Source organism: Grampus griseus (genome assembly GCF_964374135.1).
Source record: "Grampus griseus genome assembly, chromosome: 10".
Lineage (NCBI taxonomy): Eukaryota > Metazoa > Chordata > Mammalia > Artiodactyla > Delphinidae > Grampus > Grampus griseus.
In genome coordinates this window covers 9474026-9487670 of record NC_139004.1, presented here as the reverse complement: position 1 = coordinate 9487670, position 13645 = coordinate 9474026, and the positions used below count along the sequence as shown (strand labels likewise).

At 42.1% G+C, this 13645-nt stretch overlaps 1 protein-coding gene across 2 annotated transcripts in view; it reads right to left on the bottom strand.

Moving 5' to 3' along the window:
• Window positions 1-13408, bottom strand: part of PHACTR1 (phosphatase and actin regulator 1) — a gene marked incomplete at its 5' end in the record, with an annotated part of 541508 nt that extends 528100 nt beyond the window's left edge. For both annotated transcript variants that reach the window (XM_082662612.1, XM_082662614.1), the window contains one exon: window positions 13306-13408. In XM_082662612.1, coding sequence (XP_082518738.1) covers window positions 13306-13408 — 103 coding nt within the window. The remainder of the gene's footprint in view (window positions 1-13305) is intronic.
• Between the last annotated feature and the right edge of the window lie 237 nt (window positions 13409-13645).

The following is a 13645-nucleotide window of genomic DNA, read 5'->3' as shown; positions in this document are numbered from 1 at the left end:
AATAGGAAAGGAAAATTAAAGGCCCAGAGGAACCACATATTCAGAGGCAGTTGTAAAACATGTTAGTGAAATTATCTTAGGAATTACCTAGGCACATAGAATATTTTGAATAGTTTTCCAAGCTTTATATCTGTAGAGCTTACTCCCTGCTGGTAATCTATGTTTGGATATTTTATAGGGTCCGAATTCAATATATTCTACATTCAATTTATGTTCCCCCTCCATCTTTTTTTTTTTTTTTTTGGGCTGCGACATGTGGGATCTTAGCTCCCCGACCGGGAATGGAACCCATGCCCTCTGCAGTGGAAGAGCGGAGTCTTCTTAACCATGGACTGCCAGGGAAGTCCCTCCCCCTCCATCTTTACTCTCTCCTTTATCTTCTTTCTCAGTGAACAGCTTCATTATCCATCCAATGAGTCCATGTAAAACATCTGGGGATCATGGCATGTACCCCTTCCTCACACTCAGTGTATTCATCTTACCGTCAGGTAATCTGGAAAGAACCGTCCTAATATTTCAAAAATCCCTCTTTCCTGCTGGATTCACTCTGTCAATTCCCTTTTCTGACTGTCTATACTTCTTGCTGGGATTTTACTGCAACAGATCTGACGACAGACCTCCTCTGCTTTAGATTCCCTAGTGGATTCAATGTCAGGTTTGGAATTCCTTAATTAAGCATGCAGAGCCTTACATGTCTTTGCTTCTGCCTACTATTCTAGTCTTTTTTTCTTGCCAGTCTAGATATCTACAATATACCTCTCATTCTGTAACATGTACAGCTCCCCTAAGATATTATACTCAATATGTCCAGGCCTTATCACATGCCAGTTCACACTGCCCGAAACATTCTTTTTTTTTTTTCTTCCTTCTACCTAAATCTAACTCAAACGTAGGTTAACTGTCATCTCCTTTTGGACACTAACTTGGAATCACATCTAACTTTCTCCCCAACAGACACACAGACACACACACACAGACACACACACACTTCTCTCTCATTTGGATGCCCTCATCCGTGCTTACAAAACTCCCAGTGTGCAGATTCTCCTAGCATGTATCTTTTGCAACTGAAATCATTGCTTTATCTGTCTCTACATTAGATAGTTAACTCCATGAGGCCAGGGGTTTTATCTGTTTTGAGTTTGAATCCCCAGCCTATAGATAGTGTTCAAAAAAACAGTGAATTTTCAATGAATATAATCGAATTTTTACTGCATTTCATTCATTTACCTTTCTGGGCTCCATTTTCCTCATTTATGAAAGTGAAGAGTAGACTAGTCAATGGGTCTCAAATTCTACATCTCACACTATTTGCATTAAAGCATCTGAGAGCTACAAAAATAAAACAACCCCTTAAAAATAGGAAAAACCTATTCCCTGGCGGTCCAGTGGTTAGGACTCCACACTTCCACTGCAGGGGGCATGGGTTAGATCCCTGGTCGGGGAACTAAGATCTTCCATGCCATGTGGCATGACCAAAAAACTAGGAAAAACCCATATTACCACACCTGACTCTCAAAGATTCTGACCAGTATACCCGGGGAAGGGCTGTAGAATTTGTTTCCGATATGTAACCAGGTTTGGAATCACCTGGTCTAGAAGCTCTCTGAGCTCTAGAAATCATTCAAATGTTCTGTGTTTCCTACAGAAGAGATGCCACATTTCTTAGTCTGCTGTTCAAGGTCTCTTTCCCTGAACCCTTTTTTTTCCCTCCAGTTTCGGGTGTCACTTTCACCTGCTTGCATTTTCTGATCCAGTCATGCTGAATTGCTTATAGAAAGAACTATACATGCTGGCTTTTTCTGCAAGGAAAGCCCCACTATTGTGCAAACTCCAGGATGAAGCTTAGGTAACAACACTTCCATGAGTAAGTCTCTGCTTCTTCCTTTCCCCCTTTTAGATCTGTTTTTTGCTTCTATAATGGTATTTGGTATTGTATTATATCATCCTTGAGCTTCTTTTTCTTTTCAATTTATTCTTCTATTTTTTTTTTAATTTTTGGCTGCGTTGGGTCTTTGTTGCTGCACGCGGGCTTTCTCTGGTTGCGGCGAGCGGGCGCTACTCTTCGTTGCAGTGCACGGGCTTCTCGTTGCGGTGACTTCTCTTATTGCGGAGCACAGGCGCTAGGCACGCGGGCTTCAGTAGTTGTGGCATGACGACTCAGTAGTTGTGGCTCACTAGCTCTAGAGCACAGGCTCAGTAGTTGTGGTGCACGGGCTTAGTTGCTCCACAGCATGTGGGATCTTCCCGGACCAGGGATCGAACCTGGTGTCCCCTGCATTGGCGGGCGGATTCTTAACCACTGAGCCACCGGGGAAGCCCCCATCGTCTTTGAGCTTCTTGAAGACACAGAACAATTATTCAATGAGTGCTCTTTCAATTCTTTATTGTCGCAATTTACTTACTCCTTAAACAAATATTTATTGAGAATCTGCTATCTAAATTGAGAACCCACCAATCTAAATTTATGCCATTTTGTCCTTCTACTAATAATATTGCAAGCATTGTTACCATTTTGCAAACGAGAAAACAAAGGCTTATAGAGGTTCACCACTTGAATAGCCAGCCACATTGCTGTTTAATTGTTGGAACAGAATTAGCGTCCAGGAGTTTCTGATGTCACTTTCTTCACACTACCATGTTTTTCTTAAGGGAAAAAAATTTTAAAAATAAAGAGAAATATGATTTAAAGTGGATTCTCCCAAACCTATTTCCTCATTCCTGGGTAAGTGGTGACTCACTTTTAAAAACTGAGGCAACATTGATCCATAACATTATATAAGTTTCATGGGCATGGCATTGTATTTTGACTTCTGTATACACTCCAATGTGCTCACCACCAAAAGTTTAGTTTCCATCCATCACCATACAGTTGACCCCCTTTACACATTTCAACCTCCCTAAAGCTGATTTAAATCACTTCTTGGAAGCCACATTCCGATAAACTAGAGTTTGCTGTAAATTCAGATGAAATCAGTACAGTTTAGCCCTTGTTTTAAGAGAGTTTGCAGGAAGAAAATTCCCAGTAGTAAAACCATAAAGAGGATTGCTTTGGGATTTGTTAGCAATTTAATTTAAAAATCAAAGTTTTTTTGCTTTTTCTTGTTCTTGTGTTTTAAGACAGGCTCACCTTTCCAAGGGCTTGGAAATTTGAATTAGGAATAAATGGTTGTAGAGAAGGCCAGAGATGGGACAGGATAGAGGTTTCTCTTGGGGAGCTAGAGGCCCTGCCACTTTCCTCTGAGGCTTGACAAGATTAAAAGCCAATTAAGGGACTTCCCTGGTGGTGCAGTGGTTAAGAATCCACCTGCCAATGCAGGGGACACGAGTTCGAGCCCTGGTCCAGGAAGATCCCACATGCCATGGAGCAACTAGGCCCGTGTGCCACAACTACTGAGCCTGTGCACCTAGAGCCCATGCTCTGCAACAAGAGAAGCCACCATAATGAGAAGCCCACGCACCATAGCCCTCGCTCGCTGCAACTAGAGAAAGCCGGCGTGCAGCCACAAAGATCCAAGGCAGCCAAAAAAAAAAAAAAAAACCAACCAAACAAACAAACTAATGAACATAAGAGCTAATATTTACTAAATGCATATTAGGTACTTGACATTTTGCTTGCTTTCATACTTATTTGTTCAGTGTTTCCAAATGTTAGTCATTCCTGTATCACTTTTATGGATTTTGTTACCTCTAAGTGTCATCCACACTATTAATTACTTAATGTTTTTCCTTAAATGGACTTTAGTCATCCTTCTTTTTTCTTCTTGTTCTAAGCAGTAGTCCGTAAGTATGAAGTCTAGTTATATATTTTTATATTTCAATTAAATATTTCTCACTTTACATTTTTCTAAAACATAATAAAATAAATACATTATTATTATAAAAGAGTTCAATTATTACCTGAAAATCATATATTGGACCATAGTTTGTGAGACACTTGGTTTCATTTAAATCCTCAAAATAACCCTTTGGGTTAAGAATGCTTATTATCATTTGCATTCAAAAGGGAAAAGTGAGGCAAAAAGAGATTGAATAACTTGCCTAATGTTATAAGCTGAGAAGTTTGAACTCAAACTCAAACTCACAGTTTGAACTCAGATCTGTAGTATTCCAAAACCCAAGCCCTAAAATATGATGACATTCTTCAGCCAGCCCTGGGAAAGATTTCACTCATACCTCCAATTTTGTATATGCTGTAATTGTAACCGTAAAAATATGAATGTGCCTGAAATTGACTGAAAGTAAAATAAAAAATTAAAATAGATGTGTGGGGTTGACTTTCCTTTCCATTTTTTCCCCAAAGACATTAATGTTACTCTTGTTTTGCTCTGATTGAAAGAAAAAGTTACAGAGATCTCTAAGATAATCTCTCTGTTCAGTCCCAACATTTCAGAAGTTCAATTTAATACCACTATTCATTCAGTGGTTTTGTAAAATTGTGTGAATCTAACTGCTATTAAAATATTCTTAAACATATTAAGAATGGTATCAGCCATGAGCTGATTTTGATGTGCTAGGCGCCCCATCCTTGCCTCTGCCGGCTCAGTCACAGAGGGTGGTACTGAAAGTTTTTAGGAAAACAGATTTGTTCGAGCGATGAGGAGTGAGAATTTTTCCAAGCACCTGTGAATTGTTTATGCTAATTGGGTCATAGCTGATGCTGACCGTGTGTGGGCTGCATCTTTAATCCACTCTCTATGCTGTATGTGAAAGGAGGAGTTATTAATTGAGCGGAATTATTTTATTGTATTTTCATCTGACTTTCTTCCTCTGTCATCCTCTCGTCTCCTCTCTCTTGTTTGTCTCTTGTCCTCATGCCCTTCTTATGAGCCCTGAATCGCAATATGTGACAAAGCAGATGCTTGCTGGGGGCAAAAGCACAAAGAGCATTGGAAGGCCGTGTGTGAGTAAACGGTCAACACCAAGAATGCTCCTCTGTGTACAGAGAAATGTCCCGTTCAAGGGCACACTCCAGAAATGGAAGGTTGGATTTCACGGTCATCTGTATATGGATAGAATTGGCAGCCTGGCTAGCTCCACAGTATCTTTTCTCTTGATCTGCCTTCATCCTCTCCTTCACAATGTTCCCTGCATTAAACACAGGTTTGGAGAGCCTGAATGTGAGCAATTAGAGGTCGAAAATGGAGTGTGTGGGAAGTTAGGAGGATAAGGCTTGGTAGTTAGCTTGTCATCCATGACTGAAGTACAGTGGGCTGCTTCCTGGCTAGAGTTATAGAAAGAAAAAGCAACCAAAAAAAAAAAACCCAAAGCAAGTATTTGTTGCAGGTGATGCTTGAGCACCATAAACACAAGGCTGGAAACTATATAAGAAAAGCGTCATCTGAAGCACATCTCAGAGACAAGGGTCCGAAAAATAGTACGACGACATGTAAACTACTTGGTTAGGACATCACAGTGAGGGGATGTGGCCAGTTTTGCTGTGCTGAGCCTAGCAGGACTCTGAAGGGCAGATCAGTGAATGGAAAAGATGACAATCCAACTGGCAACTGTGCCCCAAATGAGGATACAGTTGCTTTACGATCACTGTTTTTGCCTCAATCCTTAAGGAGCAAATTAGATATGAGGTCCTGATACCTAAGGTCCAGATATGAGTCACATGTAAGACCATGACATTAAAGTTTTGGGGGGACAGGCCAGGAGAAGGAAGACAACTTGGCTCCCACTCGGCAAGACTCCTAGAAACACTGTGGCCAGGCTTTCAACGAGTGGTTCTCAAGGCGTGTGCCTCCTGTATGGGGCTTAGGTGGGTATCTACGGTCACCTTTCATTGAGTCTGGTCGGAAGCAGGAGTGGGAATGGTAGCTGGTTTGAGGATTAATCAACCCCAAAGTATAAGGAATAGACTAGGCAGTAAAGGTCTAAAGAAGGAAGGGGAAAGGAATCTTAACCAAGGTACAGCTCAGAGCTAGTTTCCAGAAGATGTTCAGAGCAACTTTTGAATTGATCTCAATTAAGTTCATCAGAGTTACGTTGAAGAGTTCCCCTCTTCCAGAATTCTACTTTTAGGCAGAGTAAGAACTCAGCCTCACAGACTGTTGTACACTAAAAAGTCCTTCTAAGAAGGGTACTATTCAGGAACCCTTGGAAATCTATTTTAAAAGGTTAATTCTCTTCAATAGTACACCAACTCCCTCCTGCTGCATTTTTTTTCTTCTGCTTTTTTTTTCTGGTTTATAGAAGATATATTAGAGTTGATGACTTTCTTCCATTTCCTGCATCTCCATGTATTTGAAAATTATTTTTATCTGTCCCTCCCTTCAGCCTTAAGCAGAGTCTGTATTTCCAACTGAAGATTTTAATTCTTTAAAGGTCGTAGGAAGTTCTATTTTCTCAATCATGAATTGTCAGAAGTCCTTTCCCTGAATCCCAAGTTTCTCTTCATAATGCAGATTTAAGCATTTTCATTCCTTCAGTTCAACAGAGACCTTTAATACTTCTACTGTGTACTTCAATACTTCTACTGTGTACCGAGGATGGTACTAGGCACCCAGAAAATGGTATTTAAGGAGATCACCATGATCTAGGTAGGCAACAGGCACCTAATAACAAAACAATAGCATCAGTAGCTAATCAATAATAACAATGTACTAAACACTGCATAGGCAGACTTGCTTTCATGCTCAAAATCCCCTATGAATTTGGAGCCAGTGTTACATGCATTTTGATTAGGACCCTGAGGCTTAGAGAAGTGAAGCCATGTACGTGAGCTCACGCATCTACTAAGCGGTGGAAGCAAAATAATACAGCATGCTAGTGGCTAGAATGTAGGCTGAACAGATTATGGGAGAGAGTCCTGGAAAAGTCAGGCAAGATTTCACAGAGGAGGTGACATTGGGGCTGGGTCTTAAACGCAGGAAACAAAATAGCATGAACTGGGGAATTCCCTGGCGGTCCGGCGGTTAGGATTCCGTGCTTTCACTGCCGAGGGCGTGGGTTCAATCCCTGGTTGGGGAACTAAGATCCCACAAACAAACAAGCAAACAAAAAAAGCAAAAAAAAAAAGCACAAACACATTCTGTGCAGATGACTACTGTCAACGATTTGCAAATAACTGAGTGCAACCAAATGTCTTTGTCTCCGGGGGCCGTGTGAAGAAGTCCCAGAGGTTTAGAGTTTAAGTTTAGAGTACATTTAACTCAAAGCTAAAGATTGAAAAACCAGCTGTTCTGACAGATCTCCCAGGGTGGAGGAAAGGCAGAGCTGGAAGGTGGTTGAGGGAGGGGCAGGGAGGAAGTGGTTGAGAGGGGATTGTAGGTGAATTTCTATTTCCAAATACAACTTGGAGAGACTCTTGGCTGCTCACTGTGGCATTCGTCAGTGGTCAAAACCGCATTTCCCTTTGTTGAACAAGACAATGTAGACGACAGAAAAGATGCATTATGACGAAGTAACAATGACTACAGCACCTGGTTCCAACGCCCAGACTTATTTAAAATGACAAAGAGGGGAAATTGTGGGCAGGAGTCATAAATTTGATTGTCTAGTAACGTTAGTCAAATGGCTGCCTTTTAATGTGTTTTCCCCTTTACATATAATTTATTTTATTTATTTATTTTTTAACATCTTTATTGGAGTATAATTGCTTTACAATGGTGCGTTAGTTTCTGCTTCATAACAAAGTGAATCAGCTATACATATACATATGTTCCCATATCTCTTCCCTCTTGCGTCTCCCTCCCTCCCACCTTCCCTATCCCACCCCTCTAGGTGGTCACAAAGCACAGAGCTGATCTCCCTGTGCTATGCGGCTGCTTCCCGCTAGCTATCTGTTTTACATTTGGTAGTGTATATATGTCCATGCCACTCTCTCAGTCCCAGCTTACCCTTCCCCCGCCCTGTGTCCTCAAGTCCATTCTCTACATCTGCGTCTTTATTCCTGTCCTGCCCCTAGGTTCTTCAGAACCATTTTTTTCTTTAGATTCCATATGTATGTGTTAGCATACGGTATTTGCTTTTCTCTTTCTGACTTACTTCACTGTGTATGACAGTCTCTAGGTCCATCCACCTTATTATTTGTAATAACTCAATTTCATTTTTTTATGGCTGAGTAATATTCCACTGTGTATATGTGCCACATCTTCTTTATCCATTCATCTGTCAGTGGACACTTAGGTTGCTTCCATGTCCTGGCTATTGTAAATAGTGCTGCAATGAACATTGTGGTACAGGACTCTTTTTGAATTATGGTTTCCTCAGGGTATATGCCCAGTAGTGGGATCCCCTTGCATATAACTTAAAACACCCAAAGACATTGATGGTCTTGGAGAAAAGAAATCTAAAGCAGTAGAATGGGCACTCGTTGGTAAGAAGAGATCTACTTCTAGTCTCCACCTTCTCACTAGAAGCTGTGTGATTTGGGCATGTGGCTGAACCACTCTGAGCTTCACCATCTCCGGAAGTGTGATTTGGTCACAAATGTTACCCTTACTACGTGGGGGGCTGTTGGAGTCAGATATACTTGAATTCAAACCCTGGCTATGCTACTATCTAAATGTGGAGTCCTTTCTAATCTTTGAAATGAGCATTATAATTCCTGTTTCCCCAGGTTCCTTGAGGACTAACAGATACAGTGAATACACAGAAGGCAGCACCTGATACAGAGTCCAGTCCTTTTTTTAAAAAAAAACAGTCCATTTGCACCTTTCCAATGGTTTGGACTTATTTAAAGGGAAAGACCTAGGTAAAGAAACTCAGGCAAGAATAGCTGCGTGATGTGCTAAAATGTCCTTTACCATAAAACGGGAGGTCAGTAGTTCATAGCCCTGGTTGCACATTTGAATCACCGGGGACAATTTAAAAGATTCCCAAGTATGGGACTTAACCGCCAGTGATTCTGACTTAATTGCTTTTGCCCTGGGACTCCAGCCTCGAGGGCATAAAGGCTCACCAGGTGTTTCTAATGTGCACTAGATTCAATCATTGCTTCTCAAGCTTTGCCATAAAGTACCCGGCAATCTTGTTAAACGTAGATTCTAATTCTCTAGGTCTGGGGTGTCTGCGTTCTGCATTTTTAACAAGCTCCCAGATGAAGCTGATGCTGCTAGTCCGGAATCAAACTGAGTAATTAGTGTTCCATAACAATTCTCAACCTTCAGTGTCCAGCAGGATAACCCAGCGGCTTGTGGCAAATGTAGCCCTGGGACCTGGGTCTGGCCCTCACAAATTCTGTTTTACTTGGTTTAGGGAGGGGCAAGAAAAGTCATGGAACTATAGTGTCCATTTCAACCTGAAAATCCTATGATGCCAATTTTGTGATTTTATAATATGATTTCTCTCCCAGTTTAACGGCTCTGTAAAAAAAAATTACAGCGTCTGTAGTTGAGCGTGTGGAATATCATTGTCAGAAACATGAAAGATGGGTGAACTCAAGGTATGTGATGTCAAGACATGGTTGATCTTTATATCACGTGCACCTTCAACCTCCAAAATTCTCCCTTTGAGTTCATGGCGACTTTTCACGGACTCTCCGTGTGAGCAGGGCTTATTGTTGGCGAAGCACTCCCAGATGAACTGGGAGAGCACCCTTCACTGACAGGAGATGAACAGAATGACCCTGGACTTTTTTCTGCTCTTCGCAACACATCATGCTTTCTAAGCAGAATCCCCAGAGAATTGGGCTCACCTTCCTTACCTCCAAGGAAAAATGGAGATGGGAGAAAATAACAAGCTGTTTTATTCAGCAGAGCAGAGGACTGACTTGAAAATCTCTGGGAATTTCAGCAGAATCTGTCCCAGGATAGATATTAGATCATTTTCCTTCTTTTTCTTTTTCTTATCCTCCTGGATTCCTCTTGCTTTTACTAGCTCAAAACATCCTCTACCTAGCGACAGGCTTTTTGCCACTTTCCAAGAATAATTGAAAAACAACCATGATGGGGTCAGAAACATTGTTAATTCTGATACTGTTGCTTTGGATAACCATTTTGCATTAATTAATATAGAAGGTGCTGGATCCCCAAAAGTATATGAATTTGTAAATCAACTGATGCAAGGATAGTAATGTGGAAAATGAAAGTCTTATTTTCTTCCTTTCCCCTTTAAAAGTATTTACACCTGTCCTTGATCAGTCTATAGAAATGTCTGCATTCCCTCGAGAATGGACATCTCAAGAATGCAATAACCACACACCAGTTTAGCCAAGGGAATCAATCCTAGGACATCCACATTCCAGGTACTTAATACTGTATTTCCATTTGGGCCTTTTTCATAGAAGAGGGTATCCAGTGGAGGCTCCTTGACCTCAGTAATATCTCTTTGAACCTGGGCTGGGCTGGCCAAGTAGAAAGCTGCCATGTGCTATGATTTAACAGCAGCACAAGGCCCTAATTGCCTCACATGCCCTTCTCAAGAGCCAGCCGCCATGCTGCCCTCCTTCCACTGGTTCTTGGGATCTTGCCAGTGGTGAGATACGGGCTTTAGTCACCTACATGCACATTTGGTTCAGAAAGGGAGGGGTGTAAGCCATGGTCCTCGGCCCTCTGCCCATTCACTGGGAGCCCTTTATCAGGCCGAGGGGCTTGTTATCCAGGAAAGACTATGGCGTCGGTGCTGAGCGGAAGGGAGCTGCTGTGAAGGAGGTGGAATAACGCAGTGACAAGCCTCCCATCATAGTGGCAGCAAAACTCCAGCAAGGAGACCCTGGGGGTGATTGGTCCTAGGTGGTGGGGTTCTGGGGAAGGTGTTGGTGGGAGAGGGGCTTTCAGTTTTCAAGTGACGTGTAGGACTAGGTAGATGGTAGAAGTTGGTCTTGGTTCTCCCTATTTTTCAGTTTTGCCCCGAGTTAGCTTTTGATGTGACAATAAAACAATCACTGTTTTTTTCAAATTAATTTTTTAAAATTAATTTTTAATTTTTAAAAATTTAGTTTTTAAATTTTAGTTTTAAAATTAATTTTTCTTTTTTTTTTTTTTTGCTAAAAATAGGAGGTTCACTCCTATCAGGTAACATTCTTGTTTGCAAGGCAGTGAAATCTCCAACAGAGGAGAGATGGCCTTTTGCAAAGGTGTTTATTTCATTGATTTGCTTATGTATGGCATCTCCCATGTGGCAGTTTAAAGCACTTTCAATTCTTACCTCGTTATTGCTCTTAACAACTTATGAATTGGGCACTATTATTGTTTCCATTTTTCAGAGGAGGAAATTAAAAATTCAAAGGTTAATTTTCCCAGGTTGACGGTGGCAGACCCAGGGTTTGAACCTAGGCAGTAAGGATTTGGTTGTAACCACTGTACTATCCTGCCTCTGAGGCTGGGGACATCCCATTCTGGGGTGGAAGGAGAGAAATCAGACAGGATGGACTGGTTCTTAAATGCTGGTCCCCAGAAGAGTGTGAGAGCTGGGGAATTGTCATTGGAGCTCTTGCTTAAAAGGCAAACCTCTAAGACTTATACCTGGATTTCTGATTCAGGAGGCCTGGGGGTTGTTTAGGAAACCCTCACTCTCACTACAGATCCAAGATTCCCTGATTGCAACATCATTCTGATTACCCTAAAATGAACGAGCCACAGTCAGTAGCTTATGCTGCCACCTCCCATGCATTTTCCAGTCCTTCCAGCTCTGGTGTCTAAACCATAGTCACTGATGGCGACAATTCTGTCCACTCCACCCCAAACTCCATCTGGCGGCAACCACCAGACTGCCTTGCGTCCTCTGAGTCTCCCACACCCTGACTGTTTGCCTTCCATAAATGCCTGGAGCCCACAGTCCTCTTAAAGGCTTAAACTGTGTCTACTGCAAGGCAAAATGGGCATCTTTATTATCTATAATTCACTGCCACTCCCCTTCTCTGCTCTGCCAACAGAGACACGGCTCGGGTGTCTGACCCCAGCACCAGATGTTATTCTCCTGTTCAAATGGAAATGGACAGATGCAGCAATGTTTAAACTCAGAGCCAGAGATGGGATTGAGCCCTGCCTCAGCCCCCTTCTCCTTCTGGCCTCCGTTCTCCATCTGTTCCCAGCACCTTCTGACTTGCAGACCCAGAAGGGGCTGGAAGTTCTGACCAGTCTCTCACCCTTCTTCTACCTCAGTAACATTTTCATGTCCCTTTAAGTGGCTGAAAGGAGAACGCTGACTACACACACCCACAGGAATGAGGAGAATTAGCTATTGTCTCACTTTTGCTAATGGAGGCTCTGCTGATGAGCATACTGACCCCAGCCAATCAACCAGATGATTACCAGCCCCTCTTGACTTGAAGAAGACGGGATCCTGCCCAGGAAAATGGAAGCAGAGAAGGAGGCTTGCAAGCCCTTGAGTTTGCCATGAGAAATTGGCTTAAGAGCTAGGGAAAAACCACTTCAGACAAGACAACTGGGGAAGCCGAGGCAGAATATCATAAGCGCCCTCTGTGAAGCACCCCTGTGTGAAGTACCCATTACCACATAACAGTGAAAGGTGCCAGGATTACCAAAACAGCATTTCCTTTTCTGTCCTGCCTCGTGGCTTTGAAGAATTGAACTACTTCTCTAAGAAAATGAAAGTTGCCTTTCTTCTCAGTGCATTACTTGTACCATTTGGGATATGCCCATCATCAGGTTGCTTTGACTGTATACCCTAAATATTCTATGGAGAAGAGAAAATAGGCTTTAAAAATATCTCCTGCCTGTCAGGAGAGCCCAGTAAATTCGCCATCTTCTTCCTGTACTCTAATATGCTGGCAGAACATTCTAAGTGCACCCTGGAACAGAAGAACAAGCCAACTGGAGCCTAACTGACCATCTTGAAATCTGTAATAAAAAGGTACCTATCAGCCACACTTCACAACAGGCGTGTTCCTTAGTGCTTCCCAAGCACACTGTTAATTCCTTGAGGCAGTAATTGATTTCATCTAAACTAGATAAGACAGCTGTAGAAGCTCAAACCTTATCTCAGGAGCCCCTCCTCCGGCTGGATTTCCATCGATAGGTCAGGGTGCCCTAGACCTACTTCTCTAGTGCAGTAGCTGCGCACTCAACCTTTTCCTGTGGCTGAAAGCATCCTCGAAGCCTTTCAAACCTAGACTTTGGTTGCAAGGAGTTGGAATAATTTTCTAACATAGCTTTCCAAGGGTTGTTTGTGTGAAAGCTGGGTAGGTTGCTTTTTAACTACATCAAGAAGTTTAGATGTATTCATTCTACTGCATGCCTGCCTCGGTTCCAGAAACAGTTCGGTAGAGGTTACCGATTGGGAAATCCCAATCTACTTCTGCAGTAGAGCTTACACTGCTACAGTCCACACTGCACTGTTCATATAAAACCAACATGCAAATGAGAGGAGTTTCCTCTCTTTCTCCCATTTAATTACCTTGAGCTCCTTGGCTGAAGAAGAATCTTTGAGCTGCCTCAACATCCAAGAGTCTATGCGCAGACTCGACATCCAGAAAATAATCCATTTTGGGATAATCCATCTTCGATGTTCCAGAAACAGTTTTAAGACAAAATAGTCGCTTGTATTGCCTATGGAAGAGGAAGAAAATACACAGTATTTTAGACTGTCAAATATGATTTTGGAAGAAGAGATACCCCATTATAATAGCCCATTATTTGATTGACATTCCCCGTTTTAAGTCCATCCCTCAACAGAGCTTTCCTACTGTAGGAGAAAATGCAGCCTTTCACCAACATTTATTAAAAGTAATATATGC